The sequence below is a fragment of the Electrona antarctica genome, assembly GCF_951216825.1.
Source record: "Electrona antarctica genome assembly, chromosome: 18".
Taxonomy (NCBI): Eukaryota; Metazoa; Chordata; class Actinopteri; order Myctophiformes; family Myctophidae; genus Electrona; species Electrona antarctica.
The window spans coordinates 38,317,877-38,341,350 of record NC_136799.1 but is presented as its reverse complement, the minus strand read 5'-3'; the positions used below and the strand labels follow the sequence as shown (position 1 = coordinate 38,341,350).

The window sequence follows — 23,474 nt, the reverse complement described above, 5'->3', positions numbered from 1 at the left end:
AGACTACTCTGCCTGTCTGGGGTTGGCTTTCCCAGTAGGGGAATTGGTATAAATTGGTAGGGGATTGGTAGAGGGGTCTCACCTGGGATTGATTGAGGAGCCTCCTCATCATCACAGCACGCACCACCACCACCAGTGTTGCCATGTCTGCTTATTATAACCGATATTGGGCTTGCTTTTCTGTAAAGTTGCTTGTAATATTTTGGTACATTGTGGCACTATAGTTGCCGGTTGCAGGTTTTTGGGCTTGCTTCCAAAGTGTATCTGGTCCATAGCTTGTGCAAAGACATTAGAGATATTGACCAGACAGAGCTAATTTAGGCTTGTCTCCTAATGTTCTTAATGTCCTAATGTTGTTTAAAACAGTGGTTCTCAACACTTTAATGTCAAGGACCCTTTTTTCACTTTTCAGAAATGTTTTTTGAATAAAGCAGATCTACTAGCTCACACCGTAGATCGGGTATTTTCAAATATGCCATTAGGTCTAAATGTAAGTCCTCATGATGTGGCATAGACGCATAGTCGGTTATTTTGGGCCTGTTTTCATAGACCTGCAGGGCAGGCAGGTTGCTTATTGCTGTCGCAAAATCTGGCAACCACTGGAGGGCACTGTCGCTTCGTTACGGGCTAGCTTACAACAACAGAAGTTTCATCACATTGCGTCTTGCGTGAGTTATACATGGTAAACATTCACTAAAAGTCCTAATACACACACATACGTTTCTTAAACCGTATACCTATTAACTGAATGATGAATGTGTAATATTCTGTGTATATAATGTTGCTGTAGGTAGCAGGTTTATAGGGATCTGTTTGTTTTCCTTGAGAGGTTGGTGTAAAACTTTCAATTAGATTAATTGCACAGAATTCACAAAAAAATTGAATATAATTCTACTCTACATACAGAGAGTTCATGTTAACAGGTGGAGGCATACGAATGAGCGTAGGGAGAGGGCACATATGGGGGGTTAGCTGGTGAATTGAGCCTATGAAATTATGCTTGTCGTGCGAAAAAGTATGAATCGGTCTTTAGCTTTAGCACCTACTTAACTCCAACTCAGGTCAAGAGACAAATTGCCAATGTAGATTACCCACCCAAGGGAAAACCACCTGTTCATTTCTACTAATATTTCTACAAACACTAATTAGGCCTATGTGTCGTGTGGATGTAATTTTGGACAGCATTTTTCTATAGTGAAGTGACGTCTACTGTGCTCTATCTATAAATGTCATGCATCATTTTATCAGGAGAATGCAGCTACCAGCAGCAACAGAACAGACCAGAGGGACAGCCGTAGAGGATGGGTGTGAGGTGAGGTCATTGATGGATGACTGGAAGGATGGGTGGGTACTGTTACTGTAGATAGATGGATAGATTAATAATAATAATAATACATACAGTCGGTAGTGCTGTCGCCTCGGTAGTGCTGTCCTGTCACCTCACAGCTAGAAGGTCCTGGGTTCGATTCCCGCTGGGGACGCTGTGGGTGTTGGCGGCGTGTTCTCTCCTCTGCGTCATCAGTGCCCATACCCGAGGCGGGGTTGGCGAAAGGGCCTTTCTGTGTGGAGTTTGTATGTTCTCCCCATGTCCCCTAGGATAGGTAAACCTCACAAAAACATGCAGTAATCCTGGTCTCTAAAAAGCCTCCCCCTGGCCAGCCTGATGGAGGGGAAAGGAACTGGTTGGAATAACGTGTTCCTTCCATGCGCTACGTCCAACCAGGGAAACTCCCCCGTCAGGTGTAAAGGAGTGACTTGGACACTCATGAGTTCAAGTCCGTTGCTCTCCCCAGGTTGGCGGAGGGTGTGTAGAGCCCAGGATCACATTAGATAATTGACAAAAAATGCGTTGGGATAAACATGTATTAAAATAATAATACATTTCAGAGATTAATATAGCGCTTTTCTAGGTACTCAAAGTCATGGGGAGGGAGAAACAAACGAAAAAATAAAAAACTTTATTAGGAAAAAGCACATGGTAATGAAGTGTGGATCATGACCGAAATAATAAGGTTGCAGATACAAGCGGACGAATAAGGTCGCGGATACAAGTGGACGAAATTCCTTTTCTCAGACGGGTGGCTGGCATCTCCCTTAGAGATGGGGTGAGAAGTTCAGTCATGCGAGAGAGACTCTGAGTGGATCCGCTGCTTCTTCGCTTGGAAAGGAGACAACCATGTTCGGGGATCTAGTAAGGATGCTTCCCGAGCGTCTCCCTAGGGAGGTCCTCGTTGTACGTCCCACTGGAAGGAGACCCCGGGGGAGACAAAGGATTAGATGGGAGGATAATATCAACAAACTGGCCTTACCGCTGGATACATCTTGGATGGATGGACAGAACCACTTGGATGCACCTGGGACGTATCCTCAGTGATGTATCCCAAGGTCATCGGGGTTTCGGGTCTCACGAATATCATAACCCTCACTCGGGTGACCCAGCCGGGGTGATCAAGTCCCGACTTAAGTCCCAGTAGCTACCCTCGATCAGACCCACTACTAGGGAAAGACCAGGGCCAAACAATCCGTTGGATCCACTCCGGAACTACTCTGCTGGGACTGGGAGGTACAATTCTGGCAAGTGGAGGGACTAGGCTCTGTGGTTTGACTCCTGTCCGGGCCCCTCCTACGTCTCACCACGTCCACTCCTGCTCTCACCAGGAGTACCGCCAGGACCTGTGCGTTGCACAAGACTCCCAGCACCAGACACTTCATTCAGGAGTGGTGGTTTCTTGAGCCACAATGGTTCTGCAGGCTCCACCTGGGCAACGGTGGTACTGCAGGCTCCGCTTGCGGCTCGAATGGCCCTCCTAAAGGTCTCATCGAAGGTTTTTGGGCTTCCTCCTCACGGAGGATGCAGGCTGGGGCGCCAGCCACCAAACCCATACTGCTCCCGGGGATATAATGTCTATAGTCAATAAATGTCAAAAACAGTGTAAAACAAGGGGTGGGTATTTAACTGGTCATACTGAATTTAGCAAGAATGCTAAATTCCATCCGTAGTCCCGACTCCCCATACAGAAAACACAAATTGAGTAGGCCTTTGTAGGCCTACAAAAAGGTACAATACAGGAGAAAAACGATTAACAAGGAGAAAAACAATTTACACTAAAACAAATTTACCACTTACAGTACAGTTGTTTGTAGTGGAAAAAAGGCATCAACCATATTGTTTTGATCACATCCACAGGCTGTGGAAGACATGAATGGCACAGAACACAACTTTAAGCTGCTGAAACAGGAATTACTCAGCCATTTCAAGGTAAGCAGAAACTCTGTATTTGTCATTTAGATCAGTGGTTCTCAACCTGTGGGTTGGGACCCCCAGGGAGGTTCCCACATGACTTTACTGTCACTTTACAGGAGACAGTAAAGTGAAATGGTAAATGGTGCATTTATATAGTGCTTTTATCCAAGGCGCTTTACATGCCTCTTACATTCATACACTGATGGTGGAGGAAACCATGCAAGGCGCTAACCTGCTCATCGGGAGCAATTAGGGGTTCAGCGTCTTGCTCAAGAGCCAAGGACACTTCAACAACTCTGGGGAAGCTGATCTACAAGCTCACTCCGCTAACGTGAGGCGTTGTGAGTTGTGACCTTGTAGATTGGCCATTCACAATATTTATCTGAAACGGAGTCAAACTAAATGTAACTGCTCAATTCCTACAATTCCAAGTGATCATCAGGGTGGTGGGTCCCCTGTTCAAATATCATTATTTTGGGCGTCATGGCCTGAAAAGGTTGCGAACCTCTGATTTAGATGGTAATCGATTGGTAATACTCAAGGGGCCAGTGAGGCTATTCAACGTTGAAGCTCTGGGCCCTAGTGGTAGGAGGAGGGACTACAGGCGGACCCGTGGATTCATGACCGGTAAACCCCGTGCAGCTGGGCTTTAACACGTAGGACCATCACTCCCTACGTCACCCTGGACCTCAAATTTGAGGTCCGGAGGAGGTACTTCCGGCAGTCTTCCGGGTGCTTCAAAACGCCACTGAGCAACTCCATCGAAATGAATAGCTTGGGGGCGGGGCTAGTGCTCCAGTTCGGTCTCTATCCTTTATATAATACTGCATGTTATTATGATGCTTTTGTTTATATTGTTTTTAAAATTGGTTTATTCAAATAAACATTTCAATCAATCGATTTATGTTAAATTTCATCAAATCCTTCTTTTTTTTACGTGTGTATTCACAGTTTAGAGATCACTGCTTGTAAACATTGGGTCAGGGGACCCTTTGGGTCTGTAACTGCGAGTGTTAATTAACTGTAACTGTGGATAGATTTATACACTCAATTCAATTTTACACTGACAATTTTCAGTGTAGATTGGAGTCCCCGAGTTTACACATTTATGAAATGGTCACCTGTGGCCTAATGCATATAAAACTGGCAGTCCCTGTAAGTCGAGATCAGTGGTGCACTGTTGTAGATCATGATTGTTTGGCTCTATTTTCAGGGATGTAACCTTTACATCAAGGACCTGGATGGCGCCATAGGCGATGAGCAACTGCATAGGGAGTTCTCTCCGTATGGATCAATTACAAGTGCTAAGGTGAGAGAGCGATCGGGCAGATCAGTGTGCATTACCAGTGTGATTTACCAGTGTTATGACATCATAACGGCATAGAAATCAGTTTATTACCAGTTACATTTCAAATTTCAGCAAATACATATATATATACGGTGTATATCATTTTCTTCCGTAATATAATTCAAAAAGTGAAACTTTCATATTCTCAATTCATTGTGCATAAAGTGAAGTATTTTAAACCTTTTTCTATTTTAATCTTGATGATTATGGCGTACAGCTCATGAAAATCAAAAAATCCTATCAACAAATTATAGACCACTAAAGAAATTATTACGAGAAAATGTCAACCATCTGAAAAGTATATTATTGTATGCAGTCAATACTTTGTCAATACTTGGCGTGCGCACACACACACACACACACACACACACACACACACACACACACACACACACACACACACACACACAGAGAGAGAGAGAGAGGGTGCATGGTACAGCACAGTATGGTACAGTATCATACAGTACAGTATGGGACAGTGCGGTACAGTAACAGTATGCTACAGTACGGTACAGTACAGTAAGGTATTTTACAGTACAGTACGGTATGGTACAGTACGGTACAGCACAGTATGGTACAGTACAGTAAGGTATTTTACAGTACAGCACAGTATGGTACAGCACAGTATGGTACAGTACGGTACAGTACAGTAAGGTATTTTACAGTACAGTATGGCACGGTACGGTATGGTACAGTACGGTACAGCACAGTATGGTACAGTACAGTAAGGTATTTTACAGTACAGCACAGTATGGTACAGCACAGTATGGTACAGTACAGTAAGGTATTTTACAGTACAGCACAGTATGGTACAGCACAGTATGGTACAGTACGGTACAGTACCAGCTAAGGTTAGTTTTTTGACAGAAAAAAATAGGGTCTCCTTGGCTTCTGAGTGTGATCCTTCGACTTTGTGGTCACATTGAATACCAAGGACTACGCACCAAAATGCTTTTAAGTTTATCCTCTGATTGGCAGCAATCTAAGCCATTTTGATGAAACTAAAATAGTTCTGGAGATCTAAAGTGATGTCTGTCTTCTAGGTTATGCTGGTGGACGGTTGCTCCTTATGGAGATCTAAAGTGATGTCTGTCTTCTAGGTTATGCTGGTGGACAGTTGCTCCTTATGGAGATCTAAAGTGATGTCTGTCTTCTAGGTTATGCTGGTGGACGGTTGCTCCTTATGGAGATCTAAAGTGATGTCTGTCTTCTAGGTTATGCTGGTGGACGGTTGCTCCTTATGGAGATCTAAAGTGATGTCTGTCTTCTAGGTTATGCTGGTGGACGGTTGCTTCACAGGCGTTGGTTTCGTGTGCTTCTCCTCCCCCGAGGAGGCCACCAAGGCTGTGATGGAGATGAACGGCCGCGTCGTTGGAACCAAGCCCATCTATGTGGCTCTCGCCCAACACAAAGAGGAACGCAAAGCCTACCTCAAAGCCTACCACGCATACTGGAGTGCTCCTTCTCCGGTATGTAGATCATTTGACTAGTGCTGTTTTTAGAAGTGAGGGAAGGCACGCAATAGGGATGTGACGATTATGAAGATTACATGTCAAGATGATTATTGTGGCAAAAATAATTGTGATTAACGATATTATCGCAATAATCAAAATCTGCTTAAAACCTTAAATGCCATTTTTGTTAACCAATTGAACCTGCCAAAAATAGCCGTTCTACAAGCTCACAAATGCGCTCTCCGTTTTATCAAGTATAGAGGGTTTAAGTGGTAGTGAATTTGCAGCTCAACAATAGCGAATTCATCCTATAGTACAATTTCACGATACATTTTAATCTCCGCGATATGACTATTGTGAGGTGGTTACGTCCCATCCCTAGCATCGTGAAAACATTATGCATGCGCATTGTGCAATACGACAACATTGTGATCGCGCACCTTGACATATATGAAAACATTTCATATAAATAGCATTCAAGTGTGAATTACATAAATAAATATGAATGACAAATTCATATTAGGTAGAACAATTTCTGAAAAAGCACAGAGGTGTTTCTTTTTTGTAGCCTTTTTGTCGCTTTCTCACCTACAATATACGTGACGCTTCTCCCTGTTTTTCCCCTAAAATGGAAGTGAGCGGGGAAGCTGGGGCCATCTTTGTGACCGGGGCTTACTGAAGGCACAGAAAGGCTTCAGCGTGTTTTTGGGTGAAGCTATTTCCACCGTGTGGCACTCCAGTACCCCCCTCACTCGCAATTGACTTTTTTAGAGTTGTGTCTATGGCCTCGCATGGTCCAAAAAGACCATCATGGCTCTTGGAAATGCTGGTGTCAGCTTTTCTAAAATGACCGTGTGAAGGTCTCTATTCCAATTTTCCTGCCAAAAAAAAAAACGTATGTCTGGCTGACACGGCTCATCAAACCCTATAACATTAGCTGGAACAGATGGCTCCTCTGGTGTGTGTGTGCGTGTGCGTGTGCGTGTGCGCGTGCGTGTGCGTGCGTGCGTGCGCAGTAACAGTTTGGTGGTCCTCGTGGGGAAAGTAGAAGAATAATTACAGTATCTTGTATAGTTTTTTTTGCCAAAAAAAAAAATCCAACACCTTCTGCGTTGTGACCCTCACCCAGTAGCAATATCGCCATGCAATCACTAAAAACTCAATAACGTTTTTTTTTTAAACTTAGGACAGCAGATTAAAATGACATTATATTATACATGATTGTATCTGCTCCTTCAGCCTACCACAAGGGGGTGCTGTAGCACCTTCAACAACCCCCTTCCCGTACCTCCGCCTTAGTTATAATTTCACAATGGACTATATTGATGTTCAGGACTGTTAACATCATGTATTAATGTACAGGATATTGCGGTACCCATCCTAATTTTGGCTGTTCAGTGTCACTGAGATGTTGGAAAAGACACAAGCTAACTTCCAGGAGGAACAAACACCTCTGAAATCTGTCTTGTGACCAGTCATAAACACAACCTACCGCTAGAAAGGGAAAACCTCCATAAACCTCCGTCACAAATTTCCCAGAGCGTGTCGCGTCGCAATATCGAGGTTTTTTTTTTAACCATGTTTTTTAACCACTTCCAGGCAGCAGTGCTGCAGGCTGTGTTGCCTGCACTGCTTGGATGAAGGTTTTAAGCTGCCAAATGACCTGATGAGTGGGGAGCTGTTCCGACCACATTGTGGAGCAGTTTGTTCATGCTTATTTAGTGAAATGAGGCCTTATATGTAATATTAATCAATATTCAACAACTACGTGACATATTTATCGACTCAAATTTAGAAACGAGCTGCGACAGTCCAGCAAAGTGTTTTATCTCTCCATTTCTCCCTGTCGCCGGTCTGACTTCGCCGTGACCTGTGAGCGTGAGCCACATTAGTATGTTAAGTTGTTAACCCATTTAGACCTGAGGACAATTCTACAAATACCTTCTAAATCATGACAGTTTTCTGAAAAACCTCATGTTTCTATTTCAGTCGTTCTCAAACACTTTCATGTCAAGGACCCCCGAAAATATATGTAATTGGCCACCGACCCCCATCTGAAAATATGTTGTTCCAGGGACCCCCCCCCCCCCCCCCCCAGAAGCAAATATGAGTTATAAATGTTTGCTGTAAAATAATATATATTCAAAGATTTGCAGAACCGATGTAATTTCGGCTCTAAAAGTGTACTATGCATCAGCCTTTAGTGTCAAAGTGTCCTTGGGCAACACAGAAGCGTTAATATTCCAAACGAGAGGCATGCTGAAGTCAGAAATGAAGACAGAATATTGCCCATCTGGTCAAAACCATGGAGAGTTCCCTAGATTAGGAGAAACGAGCCATTCTTTCGGAGCCACAAACAAAGGAAGTGAATGGCAGTGCGCATGGGCAAATCAAAGGAGTACATTGCAGAAGGAGAGTCCTATATATATATATATATATATATATATATATATATATATATATATATATATATAAAGGAGAGTCCTATATATATATATATATATATTTTAGTGGTGCAAACCACTCCAACAACTGGCTTTGTACCCGTGTACCCGTGTTTGTTCGTACCAAAAAAACGAGCATGGTTGCTATGGTTAGCAACCAAAAAAAACAAGCATGGTTGCTATGGTTAGTATGTGACGTAGTTGCACCACTCAGTTCACACGGGTGTGATTTTTATATAAAAGACTAGTATACACGTAAATTGTGTTGACTCACACCTTCTACACGCAACATCTAGATTCTACAGTCTGGAGGTCTAATCTTCACTTGTTAACTTCATGCCAGAGTGAGGAGCTCATGAGGATAGACACAAAGAGACAGACGGGCACACAGTGTGAGTGAGAGATGCAGACCAACATGTACAACTGTGAGAAAGTGTTATTTTATTATCATTCTCTTCATTGACCGTCATAAAGGCAGATGTCATTATGCTGTCACTGCTGTTGCATCATGTGAGATTGTCACATTATGGAGGGTCTTAAATATTTGGTCGCATTTTGGACATGGAAACATCCAAAATGAGGACCAAATATTTGTCTTAATAGGATTTATTTTTCTTTTGCTATTTTTGAAATTGGGATTAAGTGGTTAACGGGGTTATCATGTATTTGTACTGTAGCTGGCTCTGGTGAGAAAATACACTAGAACACTGAACACAAACTTTGTCACACCATCACAAAACACGGGTAGGCCTATATTTTACCCAATGTACAATATTCCATAAAAAAATATTTCTCATCAAAATATATTGAAGAACAGCAATACATGACAACTTGAGGTACTCTTCTTTAATATTTCATTCAGTAAGACTTTTCACAAAAAAAGAAAAATAGATATCATCGTGGGGCGCTATCATAGGAGGGCAAAATCGGTGAAAAACGTTAATAATGGAGCTATTAACATTAAGGAAAAAAATAATGGAGCTAGGAACTTCTCCTTTGGTCCACCCATTCCTGGGACATGTGAGAATGGTTCAGTGAAAAAAAAGAAGAAAAAAAAGCCCATTGTGGGTATATGGGATTTTTCTAAACACGGGTGAAATTCACCCAAACACCTGCCTGTAGAAAAAACATGCAGGGATGTGTGCAGGGAAACAAACCTACCTTCTATGATGTCACTGAGCTTCATGAAGGTACTGAAAGACCCACCCACCTCAGACATCAGCAACATTATGAAAATTACCAAAATATAATTGTCCGGGTGAAAATCAACTGGTGTTTAGTGTTCCAGGTTTAAAGATCACTAAATGACTAGTCAGTCTACTGTTGCCCGTTTCCACAAGGGATAAGTGTCCACAAATTCCAGGCAGTCACAAATATAATACCAAAATAGTAGGATTAATACTTTGCAAATACCTTGGTTAGTAAGATTATTGCTATAGCAATGCATGATTTATGTGGTCCAGAGCATGCTTAGAATTTAGAATGCTATAATACCTCCGACATCTAACTTAATACCCCATTGACCACTTAAACCCATTGACTGGGGTCCCCCACGGCCACGGGTCCGTACTTGGGGCCCCTCCTTTTTTCCCACGACACCAAATCTCTATTTGTCTCAGCATGCTCAGATACTGTGAGATGCCCACTAGAGGAGGGGCGCTAAGGTTCATGTGGTTCATGTGGATATACAATCTCACAGCGTGTCACTTCGTGCCACGATGCGAGCTTGTACGTCTGCTATTAAGTGTTTGAAGATTTTAGTTTAGAAGGAATTTGTAGAATCGGCCTCAGGTCTGAGCACTGAGACTGAGTCACAAGTCGCTGACTTCCCTGTTCCCATCCCCTTGAATAGTTTGAGGCATTTTGTCTGCGGCACTAGCTGTATGCCATTAGCTGCTAGCCTTGCCTTCAGAACAGGCTGCACTGCACGCCTTGGATGGAGTATCGTGGGAAATCCTGGTGGCAACCCCCTCTTTCAGTCTCATTAGAGACCCCCTCTAGTGCTCTGAACATGTAGCCCGGAGGTCTTGGGTACCCATAGGCAGAGCAGCTGCTGGAAAGACAGTGGTACAGCTCCAAGGACCAACAAGAGCATGCATCTCATTTGTGGTGGGCGTCTGGAATAATCTTGTTCCTGTCCCACTCTGGCAGACTGAGGCACAGACAGGACCAAATGAGATTTGTCAGGATGTGAGGGATTAAAATAGCCTTTCATCACATTTGTAAACACTGTTCATACGAAGGTGAGGGCTAAACATCATTGTCTTTTAAAATCCAAACTGGAAAGTCTGAATGAGAGTGTATGGGGGCAGTATTTATCTGGAAAGCTCTGAGCAGAGCAGAGGGGGAGAGGAGGGGTGAGAGCAAGTGCTCCAAAGAGAGAGAGAGAGAGACTGCATGTGTAAGGCAGGATGGGAGGGTTTGGAGAGTGAAAGTGAGAGAGAGAGAGAGAGGACGAGCGGGTGGGTACTGCGAAATCCTTTAACAGGGGAGCTCTGTGTATTTGTTAGACGGCTTGGCCGCCTGCCCAACCTGGCTCATTGTAATCAAGGCATGATCGGCAACACCAGGCAGCCCTCTCTGCCGCCTCGGCTGCCTAGCGCTTGGACCCAGCCCAGTTCTCCCCGACATGGAAAGACCCGTGAGTGCCTTCTCATCTTCCCTACTCTTCTTATCCCCCCACACTCTCCTTCTCTTGCTTTTGCACTCTCGTCCTAGCTGCTTGTGGCCCAGCTCGGCTGGTGTTAGGTTCCCCCACTTCTCTCTCTCTCCACTGGCAGAGATTTAGCTGTGTCTAAATGTAGCACTCCTGTCAGCCGTTTTCTGTCTTCGCCCCTCCACTGGCTCTCTCGGCCCCCTGCCGTAGCTCCTGTAGTTGTGGAACAACGCTGGGCAGGGAGAAAGCCCTGGCACCCTCCACTTTGTGGGCCCATCTGGGCATGGGTGCCGTCCCATCCGCTGGAAGAGCCACAGCTTTCCCCGTGTGTTTGATTGTGTATCTGTCTTTATGTGAGGACCTTCCGGAAGGAGGGACCCCCTGTGTCCAAAACCCTGAGGGGGTATTGTTCCCCATGCCACGTTTCCTCCACACTGGGCTAGCAGTAGGCTTCGGCGGCTGGCAAGGCTGGCGTTTCTTTGCGCTCCGCCATCAGCCTTGCTGAGATTCGGCAGTGAGTGTTTCCCTTGCTCCTATTCTTGGTGGTATGTCCTCATGCTCTGTTGTGTTTGGACACCCCTGACAACCAGACAGCTGGCTGCTGCCCACCCTGACACCTCTCCGAGTGAGCAAGTCCCAACTTTTTCACAGCGACTTAGTGGACTTTGAAACAGGTGATTTTTCGATGCAATTGAATTGTATGTAGGTTCTTTGATGTTTTGTTTGGGTCTTTTTTTTTGGGGGGGGGGGGGCTGTCAACGTCATGGTTGGTCGGGTAAATTAGGGTTCACTCTGATGCTAATATTAATCAGAGGTTTATGATAGTGATGAATAATGAAAGTGCCACTGCTTTCCCTTTCCACATCTCTGTGACAATACGCTGTGTATACCAGGAAGGTGACAGCAGCTGTCTGTGGCGATGGAGCAGCATGGAAAAGTCTCCCATGTAGCCCCAGTGCTATGTTGTCTTCTGCGTGTCTGAATCAATGTTGTGCATGCTAGCTGTGAGTCATTTTTCTGCGCTAGGTGGAATGTCACATGGAGCGTTCAGGAATCTCTTCCGCCGCCACGCACTCGAGCAACGGAGGAGATGATTGACTAGCTGAACGACTAAGTGTTTGTCACGTCTGTGTACCGTCTCTCTCCATCTGTCAGGGATGTTCACTGCGTAGAGTTATCCCCCTTCCTGATGGGTACTGTAGGCGAATGGGCCAATGTGTGAACACTGAACGGCAGCTTAAATTATGTTTGTGTTATGATGCTGCTGGAAAAGCTTTCGGTAAGAAAACAACAGCTAAAGAATTCTGGCTGCGGCAGTATTTTTTATTTTCACCTCTCTCCACCTCTCTAAGTTGTTTGCACCTCTCTCCAAACAGACAAGTACGGTAATACCTGCGGGTGTCAGTAATGATTGTTTCCTGAACTGCTTTCCTTCTGAAAGCCTCTGTTTTTTTTTGCTCCTGCATCCCACAGTGTTTTTGTTGCTGTCGCGATCAGCTCCCACAGGCGTCATGGACATTGACACTCTCTCCCCCAAAGCCCTGTGAAGTGCTTTTGTCTGTTTCGGCCTGACACTGCAGTGTAAGAGGGCGGTTCTTCTCTTTTTGGCATGACATCATTATATCAGGGCACGTCCCATTAAATAGTCATTTTGTGCATGATGTAGCAGGGACTGTCATGTCAAAACACACACCCGTAGGAAAGTACAAGTTGAAGAGTTATGTTGGCCCATTAAGACCTGAGGCTGATTCTAATCCGTTTTCTGAAAAACTCATGTTGAATAGTGAAAATATAGCCACACATTCACAACATGCTGAGACCTTGTAGATCTGTTTTCTTGATTGACAGTCGTAAACAAAATTGCCATGCTGTGATTTCAGGACTCTTGCATATTGTAGTAAGCCTTGCCTAGCCACGTGGCCCATAGGGCAGGAGCCTATCTCCTGTTTCTGTAGCGTGAGGCATCTTAATGTACAAGTACACCCCCTGGACATGACGCTATCGTGTCGCAGGGACTTACCCCCAACCCAGCCCTTGATGGCTGCGTGCCAAGCAGGGAGGCACTGGGTCCCATTTTAAGATGTCTTTGGTATGACCCGGTCTGGGATTGAACCCCGCCTCCCAGTCTCAGGGTGGACACTCTAACCACAAGGCCACTGAGCTGACTCTTGCACATGCTGTGACCTAATCTCAGACGTAAAATTAAAAATCACACCCGTGTGAACTGAGTGGTGTAAGGTCTGTCTGACGTAATGAAATCATGTCTGACGTAATTAAATCACACCCGGGTGAACAGGGTGAACATAGCAACCATGCTAATTTTTTCTGCACAAACAAAGCCAGGTAATGAAATCACACCCGGGTGAACAGGGTGAACATAGCAACCATGCTCATTTTTTCTGCACAAACAAAGCCAGGTAATTAAATCACACCCGGGTGAACAGGGTGAACATAGCAACCATGCAAATTTTTTCTGCACAAACAAAGCCAGGTAATGAAATCACACCCGGGTGAACAGGGTGAACATAGCAACCATGCTCATTTTTTCTGCACAAAAAAGCCAGTTGTAGGAGTGGTTTACACCACTCAAAAAAGTCAATGATAACCTTAAAGCTTAAAAGGCCGCCCTGCCCTCCTAGGCCTCAAGCTGCAGAGCGGGCCGGGGTCTTCATCATTCTACCGTCTCGTGAGACGTGTGGCCTTTAGGCCACCCTGTTGCCATTTAAAGCAACCCCCCCACCCCTCCTTTTCCTTCACCACTGCAGCATACACACCCCACATCTTGAGGCAAGGGTGGTCAGTAACTAGTGATGCAAGATAATTATTGGCCCCGGTATTTATCGGCCCAATATATTGTTGCGACGGTAGGTCGCAGATTACTATGAAAACCTGCAAAACCTGTCCGTCGTTCCGTCAGTCATGCCACCATATATGGCCGTCAGTCCCTCATGCCTCGTGACATGTTACGCCACCATATATGGCCGTCAGTCCGTCACACCTTGTGACACGCTCCATATATGGCCGTCTCCATATGAAGATCACAACACTGACCATCAAAACCTGGACAGGGCCATACATAGAGATCTCCATATCCATCTCCATAGATCTCCATATATGGAGCTGACCTGTTCTGACATTCCATATGTTGATCCGCCCCCAACCGTCCTTCCTCTTCGATGTCTCCCTTTTGACTGATAACTGTTCATTCAAACTCTAGACGCCCCAAAGTTATTAGTCCCTCATCAAACCCTGTACACTCAAGACACTGCCCCCACTGCCACCCATAGATCTCCATATATGGAGCTGACCTGTTCTGACATTCCATATGTGGATTTGACCCTATCAAACCCTGTACACTCAAGACACGCTCCAGTACAGAATTCACTCCATATGTTGATCTGCCTCCCCATGCCAAAGCGCCAGTACTCGCCCAGCAGTCTGCCGTCACCCAGGCGGATGCGTGCACGCGACCTCTCCCTCAGGGCGTCTTACTGGTATATATATTCTTTATTACTTGCGCAAGCAGAGCGCGCAAGTAATAGTTTTCGTTTTCGTATGTCGCCATTTGATGTGTATGCGCCGTGCCAGCGTATGACGTAATGACTACTTGTGCTTGATATGGCAGTGGTGTCAGATTACATACATGTATACATAGGGGCATTACCTTTAATCCTCCCGACACTAAAACATATCGTCATTACGTCACCATCGAAAACCAATTACACCCTGGCATTGGGTCCTTTAATCCAAATCTTTATTACGTCATCATTGAGAGCTATATTGTACCAATTATACCCTGACGTCATATGCTGCTACGATACATACGCATCAAACGGGGCGCAAAGTAACCACAGTATACCGCTAATCAACTTAAAAATTACATATACATAGAGGCATTTCCTTTAATCCACCCGACACTGATCGACATATACGTCACCATCGAAAGCCGTCACTCATGCGTATGAGTAATGACTACTTGTGCTTGATATGGCAGTGGTGTCAGATTACATACATGTATACATGGGGGCATTACCTTTAATCCTCCCGACACTAAAATATATCGTCCTTATGTCACCATCGAAAACCAATTACACCCTGGCATTGGGTCCTTTAATCCACATCTTTATTACGTCATCATTGAGAACTAGTTATACCAGTTATACCCTGACGTCATATGCAGCTACGATACATACGCATCAAACGGGGCATACGCAAAGTAACCACATATATACCGCTAATCAACTTACAAATTACATATACATATACATAGAGGCATTTCCTTTAATCCACCCGACACTGAACGACATATATGTCACCATCGAAAGCCGTCGCTTTTACCATACTTCACAATACTACTTTTTTACCTCCAAAAACTAGGTACGTAGCAAATAGCTAAACCTAATAATTCAATATTTCAAACGTTCTTTCACAGAGAAGCTGAGATTTGACCGTTTGTAGCGGTCGACAGTACTTGCACGCTCTGCTTGCGCACTAGTAGGCCACTTATGGCCTACTTGTGTGCAACAAGAAAGTAGGCACTCGACAGAGTGCAGTTCTAGTTTTATATATTTTCATATTCTTGTAGTTCTGCTAAATGATTTGTTTTATCTGCTGACAAAACACCCAGAGGCCTTTGGATACGTTACTTTAGTAAGTTATTATTACAAAACGTATAACCAATTGGAAAATAGGGCCCCAGTTATAATTCTGAAGTTCAGATACCGTATTAAAAAATAGCCAAGCTCTCTACAAGCTCACAGTACGTCACACAATGAAACTCAAGTGAAATATTGAATACTGGACATTTACTTAACAAGAGTATTTATTTATACATTGTAGTGTTGTTACTTGCACTTCTTCCACCACTGCACAAACGAAGGGCGGAGAGAGACCAAGTCACAAACGGCAGATAGTGACATTTTGAGAGAGAGAGAGAGAGGGGGGGGGACCCCACTACTTATTGGATTCATGTTACATGTGTGTTTTTAGATATTTAATGACTTAATCCCTCAATACTTTGTAAACTTGACCTTTGGCTCGATACTTGGTCTACTCTTTTTTTCTTTTCTTTTTTTTTTTCTTTTTTTACAAACCTCATACAACGTCTTGTGAGCTTGTAGATCGATTAATGCTCCCCCCAGATTAGGGATGTGAGGGTTCAAGTGGTTAATGTAAAAAAAAAAATACAAAAAAATAAGACTTTTGTGATCTTTGTGTTTCGAAGAGCGAGCGTGTCTTGGGTAAGTGTGAACACAGTGCTAAGCTGTGAGAGCATTGGGAGAGCAGCATGTGTGTGTGTGTGGAGTGTGAGCGGAGGCACGCCTTCTGCTGACGACGTCAGGATGTTTCAAATGCTCTGCATTCGCATTCCCACTGCGTAACGGAGCTCCATAATGAACGCTCCATCTGTGGGCGTGAGGGCACACCGCCATGTGCAGCATCAGTCACAAGACCTCACACCCATTCCTCTCTTGTCCTTGTCTTGACTATAACAGTGGGCTTACGTTTACATCTTTAAATTTGTATCTTTTTTTATTTGCTGTTATTTTTAAGAAGGCCATTTAAGGGGAGCTTTGCCCGTAGATAAGACCAGCTCAGTGGCCTTGTGGTTAGAGTGTCCGCCCTGAGACTGGGAGGTCAGGGTTCGATCCCCGGCCGGGTCATACCAAAGACTCTAAAAATGGGACCCAGTGCCTCCCTGCTTGACACTCAGCATCAAGGGTTGGATTGGGGGTAAGTCCCTGCGACATACTAGCGTCATGTCCAGGGGGTGTACTTGTACATCAAGCTGCCTCACGCTACAGAAACAGGAGATAGGCTCCTGCCCTATGGGCCTCATGGCTCGGCAAGGCTACTTACTTTTGCCCGTAGATAACGTGAATTCTATCATTTGTATTCTCTATGCCGGAAAATAAGGTTACTGTGCTGTGGATTCATGTTAAGTGAAGCAAAGTTCCCCTTTAATGGCCATAGAATGATAGGCCTTGTTAAAAATGGCTAATAGAAAACAAAGGGAAATGCCACATTTTAATGCGTTTTCTGTAGGCAGGTGGTGAGAGCAAGCTCTCGACACCGAATTTATTTGGAAGTGCTATGTCACATTTTCAAATGTCACACAATAGAACAAGGTTAAATGTCTGCAATGTTCTCCTTTAACACATGTGAGTCACAGCACAGCGGCTATAGAGCTCTTTTAATTTGAGCTGCAGTATGAATGTATTTCGACTATAATAAAGTGCAAGCCTTCTTGTAGCAAGTCACTTGCAGCCATGTTCAGCCCAATTCATGCTCTATAGTACGGCGGTGTCAAACAGATCTACTTGCTAACAATGCGTCACAAAACTTGTAGATTTTTTGACAAGCAGCATTGTCGTGTGATGGAGTATCAGCTATAGTCACTGCTTGAGTGGATCTGAATGCCGTGTCCCCCCCCACAGGCCCCCAGTGACGTGATGCCCAAGAAGGATCAGGGAAGAGACATGGAGCTGGATAAGAGGATCGAGGCCCTCCGCAGGAAGAATGATGCCCTCATGAAGAGGTACCAGGTGAGGACAAGCTTTTGTAGACGGGAATAAGAGGCCTTCATGGTCCAATGATTCCTGATTAGTGGCTACAGACAGTTCCATTCGAACGCTCACACATTGCTTTGCTGGGAACGAGACAAAACTACTAGTACATAACTACGTCATCAGTTGGTTGAGCGTATTTACAAGAGGGTCCAAGTCTGCGTGCGTGCGTGCGTGCGTGCGTGCGTGCGCCCGCGCGCCAACGATAAACCTCCTGTTGGCAGGATTGTCGCGTTTGGAACAAAAAACCTCAAATCAAGTGAAATCTTTCAGACTTTCCTACTAGGCTGAGGAATATATCCCACCCTTTTCACATTGGCCTGTTATAGCGCCACCAACAGGTGGATTTTTGCTAAACACATTTTTGGAACAAAATGCCTCAAATCATGAACGCAGCGTGCAATTTACGTGAAATCTTTCACAGACTTTCCTACTAGGCTGAGGAATATATCCCACCCTTTTCACATTGGCCTGTTATAGCGCCACCAGGAGGCCATAACCTGACCTGTGCCCCGAGGGGCACTTTATCTAGTTATTTCTGATGTTGTTGATGATGTTTATGATTGTTGTTTTTAACCTGTCTGTAAAGCACTTTGTAACTATATTGGAAAGGTGCTATATAAATAAAATTCATTCATTCATTCAGGACAAAAATTCTGATTCCGACTGGCCGGAATGAGATGATGTATGATGATGTACGATAAGAGCGCCCCTCACTTCTCATGGGTTTTACACCATAACTACTGTAACTGGCCATTATAGTTAGCTAGCGAAGCTAAGGGCTATGATTGTAAGACCTCTGTTGGACGTGTGTTGAATTGACTGGCTTCGTTGGGTTGCTCATAGGAGGTGGAGGCGGATAAGAAGAGGGCACAGGATGACGGCTTGTCGCTGCAGAGCCGCAAGGGCAAAGTTGATGACCTCACCGTAACCATCAGCAAGTCCACCAGTGTAAGTGTCTGTGTTGTGAAACCATGATACCGGTGTTACACCCGAATTGGTGCCCGAATCGAATTTTGGTCCAAATTGTGCAGACTTGTGTCCGTGTGTTGGTATTGCGTTTAATTTCCTGTTCAGAAGCAAGCAAGCTTTAGTAGTGCTCATCAATGTGTCATGCTTTTAGGAGTAGGTTACGGTATGCCTGCGAGTAGAACTGATATATGGTTGTGAGAAGTGTTATAGTTTACTAGAAAATGTTTGTACTGTGATGTGCAGTCCGTTTTTCAGTTTTAATTACCTTTTAGTAATGCTTGTTAGCCTACTTTGTTTCCATGCGGAGACCACTACTTACTAAATAGTAACTGTTAATTCTATTTGACCTTGTTAACGTAAACGTGATCACACAGACAAGTTAACTAACTAGTAAGTAAGTAATTAGTGGCTTATTTCATTGTAACATTTAGATCTGAGAGTGTCTTCTCATTTTACTGCACGTCCTTCTCATACAGTATCTACTCTAGCGCCCCATGTCTTCCCCGAACCACACTTTGATAACTGCTGCTTTACTGCAATCCGTGACTTTTAATGAATAAAACGTTGGTTTACTGTTCGAATTAGTCATTTAGACCCTGATGTTGGGTAGGATACCTAGATTCAGAATGCTATTGCTTCATAAGTGGCGGCGGTGGCTCAGGGGTAGAGTGGCTGGATGGTAACCACAAGGTTGCTAGTTGGAACCCGCGCTCCCCCAGAGTTAGTGTCGAAGTGTCCTTGAGCAAGACTCTGAACCCCTAATTGCTCCTGATGTGCTGGTTGGTGCCTTGCATGGTTTCCGCCGCCATCAGTGTATGAATGTGTGTGTGAATGTGTGAATGTAATGCATCTATGTAAAGCGCCTTGGATAAAGGCGCTATATAAATGCACCATTTACCATAAGTGATTCTGCTTGAAACTCATAAGCTCAAGATCTCCCCTGGCCAAGCATACATTGCCTCTCTGGCTGCTGAGCGGTAGAAGTTTGGTCTCCGCCTTAGGACATCTGGGCTTTGAAAGGAAAGAGATAAGTGTTTGACACTGTAAAAATTGTTGCATGCTTCATCTTCATTCTTCTTCATGTGACAGGACACTCGCGTGGTGACGGCCAAGTCTGGCACCGGAGGGTCACAGGAGGCGGGGCCAGACGGACTGGCAGAGGACTCGATGGGCTTAGGGCGCGGCCGCAGGCAGCAGCTGCTGGTCACCATGGTGAGGAAAAAGGTAAGGAAAATGTGTATTTTTTGTTCCATGTACAGTAAAATCTAGTTTTCAAATGCAACCAAATGGACTCTTAAGGGTCAATTTGGTTACATTTGTTCACTCTTGGAGTTTCAACTGGTAAACTTAGCACAGGATTTTACTGTGTGTTAACCACATCAACCCTATCGCCCCTATTCTGGGGCGAACATTTGGCGAACTTGTGGATCAGATATTTCCGGCGAAAATAATTGGTGTAGAGGGTAAAAAAGACGTGGATTAATAAATCAACAATGAATTATTTCCTCTTTATTTTGATACATAATGTTGAACTATACCCGTCATCGTGAAGAATATGTTATCATAATATATGCATTTTGATAGATGAAGGATTGTGTCATATGATACTCAAACAAGTAAAAACAATTTAACAGAAGTTCTTATTTTTATTTCAGGAATCAGTATGCCCATAATATGGAAATATTGATTACTGACCGAATATTATTCCCACAGTAAAAGAAAAAACGTCTTTACTCGATCAAACAATACCTGGTTGATTTATCCTATACAATGCCATGGAAGAAAATTGTCTATTCATTATTTTAAAGTTGGAATCTGCGAATATTGTGTCCGTAGGTGACGAGTTAAAAAACGGCTTGTGATTGGTTGTCAGTGGGGTAGGGAGCACTCCGCTGTATTCATTTGGACCGCACGCAAGTGGTTATATGCCTAACCTTAAGCCCACAAAAACTATGCCTAAACCTAACCTTAAGATTCAAAATCAGACCATGAGCTGATGGTCTGAGGTTGACACTAATGGGTTTGATGGGTGTAGGTCAAGGGGCCAGTGAGGCTATTCAACGTTGAAGCTCTGGGCCCTAGTGGTAGGAGGAGGGACTACAGGCGGACCCGTGGATTCATGACCGGGAAACCCCGTGCAGCTGGGCTTTAACATTGAGCGCTCGGTTGCACTTCCGCATTTGACCACCAAAATTTGGTGGTCAAATGCGGAAGTAGACGTTCTGAGACGGTACTTCCGGCAGTCTTCCGGGTGCTTCAAAACGCCACTGAGCAACTTCCACTGACATGAATAGCTGGGGGGGCGGAGCTTCGCGCCAGTTCAGTCTCTATCCTTTTATATACTCTATGGTGTAGGTAGGTAAACATACTTAATCCCCTCAAAAGTAATCACACTTTAAGCATTGCCCTTTAGAAACTTTTAGTGTTTCTAGTAAGACTAAATAATAATTGCCCAGACTCTTCTTCAACAAAGATGGCGAAAGCAAACATTCTTTGTTCTGTACTACTACAAAACACTGAAGTCCTTAAACCAGAAACCTAACCTCACAAAAACTATGCCTAAACCTAAACTTAACCCTAACCTACTTTATCGGCCAAAAAAGTAGTCTGCGGTTGTTGGAAAATTGTTGCTAAATGTAAGTCGCTCTGGATTAAGAGCGTCTGCTAAATGCCTAAATTGTAAATTGTAAATTGTTGGAAAAATATGGCGGCAGCGGGATTGGATACCAGGAGGTGTGGGTCTCTAATGAGTACCGAGAAAGGGGTTTTCTGGCTGAATTAGGATGTGAGAAAGCCCTGCCCTGCAGGCGCCCCATTACTTCCTACTACTAGTAATAGCCGGCGGTGTAAAACAAGCGTTCCCTAAAAAACTCGTCACCTACGGACACAATATTTGCGTCCCGCAGAGGTCTATAGTAGTAGGCCATGTCCTTTTTTCCCTCAATACCAATCTCACCAAAAATAGCTAAAAGCATCATGCATCAACCATCGATTGACTATTTAATGTTTACCCTAGCATTGGGACACTAGTCTAGTTAACCAATCTGTATGGTAGAGTATGTTAATAGTATGTAACTAGCACATCTGCAGTGGTTGCTGGTGGTCTCCCTACTCTTCCATAGAGAAATCTAGACTGCGGTGTAGGGTGTCTGGAACACCTACTGCAGGGGTGCCCATCCTTTTTTGACTTGAGAGCTACTTTCAAAATGACCAGCTCAACAAGATCTACCCACCAAAAAAAGTAATTATCGCATTGCTGAAAATAGTTTAAAAAAAAAAAAGACTAGGAATGGGAAATAGAGGGGGAGAAATGGAATTGGAAACTAATGTTTGTGCGCAACACTCTTAAAATTAAAGTATTGCATTGTGGGTTTAGCTGAATGGCCCTTTTTGATGTCAATCAAGTCACCTAATTCAAGTGGCACATGCCAAAAAATATATTTTTTGTATTAATATATTTAAATTATATATATATTTTTAGGGGAGGGGCATGTGTTCTACCTGCACAACTTTTGTGATCTACTGGTATAGATCACGATCTACCTTTTGGGCACCCCTGACCTACTGATTGGCAAGTAGTAGTGCCTGAAGTTGATAAGTGTGATACCGCCCCTTGCCTATTGGCAGAGCGGTAGAAATTTGAATTTGTCCTCTGGGCGACTAGCATTTGAATCCCAAGGAGGGCATAAAAGGTATGGATTACAGCTTGACCTTTGCCTCTAAATGTTGTATGTTGGCGTCTGCATCAGATCTTTCAGAAGAAGGCAATTGTTTTTTTCTTTTTACACTACTCTAATGGTGAGACGTGCAATGAATGTATTTGTGAAGCAGTGGTTTAGTTCAGGGGTTCTCAACGTTTTTGGCCGGGGACCCCCGGAAATGCTTTGGCAATGTCTCGGGACCCCCGCCCCGCCCCCTCCCGACCCCCAATATAAATTGACTGCTACAATAACCTTAAACCATTTTGGGCGGGAACCCCTTTTGATGTTTTAAGCATTGTTATAATTTAGCTATTGAAAAATAGCAGATCTACAAGCTCATAGCGCGCCACCGAGTGGCGCGCTACGAGCTTGTAGGTCTGCTATTTTTGAAAAAAAGTGAAAATAAAATTTTTAAATAAATCGTTTTTTTTTTGTTTTTTTTTTAAAATAATTTGGGGACCCCCTAAAATAATTTGGCGTCGCGACCCACGGGTTGAGAACCCCTGGTTTAGTTTATGCCTGAGCAGCTAAAACAGCAAAAACTACCTTAATCCTTTCTACCATATTAAAAGTTCACCATTGGTAGTTATTAATGGATAATACCTAACATTTGTACATTGAAGTGTCATTATGTAAAAAGGGACTTGTTCACATTTGTCACTCAAGCTTGAAGATAATACTAGTAACTGCCAGCTTGCTCGAAACCCCTCAGAGTGCTGCTAAGGTGAACTGGGCTGCAGACAACATCTAAATGAGGTGAATTGAACGGAATTAAGAAACGGAGCCTGTCATACACCAGAGAAATAGCTGAACGAGTCACGAGTCAGAATTTGTCTCAGGCAGCGACGAAGACTGCAGAACGAATTTAACCACTTGAACCCCAGCGTCCCTATTCTGGGGGAAAACTGTAGCACTGTCGGTTGCTAGTTTGCTACTGTGGGTTCCTCTCAGTCACATGGAAGGACAGACACTCAATGCAGGTTCACTCGTTTATTGGCTCCACACAGACACTTGGTTAAACATACATAACATAAATACTCTTAGTGCAAAATAAAGTCAGCCCAGCCGTGCTGGGAACATTGCCTGCCA

The 23,474-nt window shown here is 44.1% G+C and overlaps 1 protein-coding gene across 2 annotated transcripts in view; it reads left to right on the top strand.

The window, feature by feature from the left end:
• Positions 1–543: 543 nt before the first annotated feature.
• ccdc9b (coiled-coil domain containing 9B) overlaps positions 544–23,474 on the top strand; it is a 54,194-nt gene continuing 31,263 nt past the window's right edge. The window contains exons 1-8 of one of the 2 annotated variants that reach the window (XM_079528429.1): positions 544–682; positions 1,249–1,312; positions 3,188–3,259; positions 4,458–4,553; positions 5,864–6,061; positions 17,584–17,691; positions 18,559–18,663; positions 19,774–19,908. In XM_079528429.1, the coding sequence (XP_079384555.1) occupies positions 1,253–1,312; positions 3,188–3,259; positions 4,458–4,553; positions 5,864–6,061; positions 17,584–17,691; positions 18,559–18,663; positions 19,774–19,908 (774 nt within the window). In that variant the 5' untranslated portion in view covers positions 544–682; positions 1,249–1,252. The remainder of the gene's footprint in view (positions 683–1,248; positions 1,313–3,187; positions 3,260–4,457; positions 4,554–5,863; positions 6,062–17,583; positions 17,692–18,558; positions 18,664–19,773; positions 19,909–23,474) is intronic. The other variant, XM_079528430.1, reaches the window with a different exon arrangement.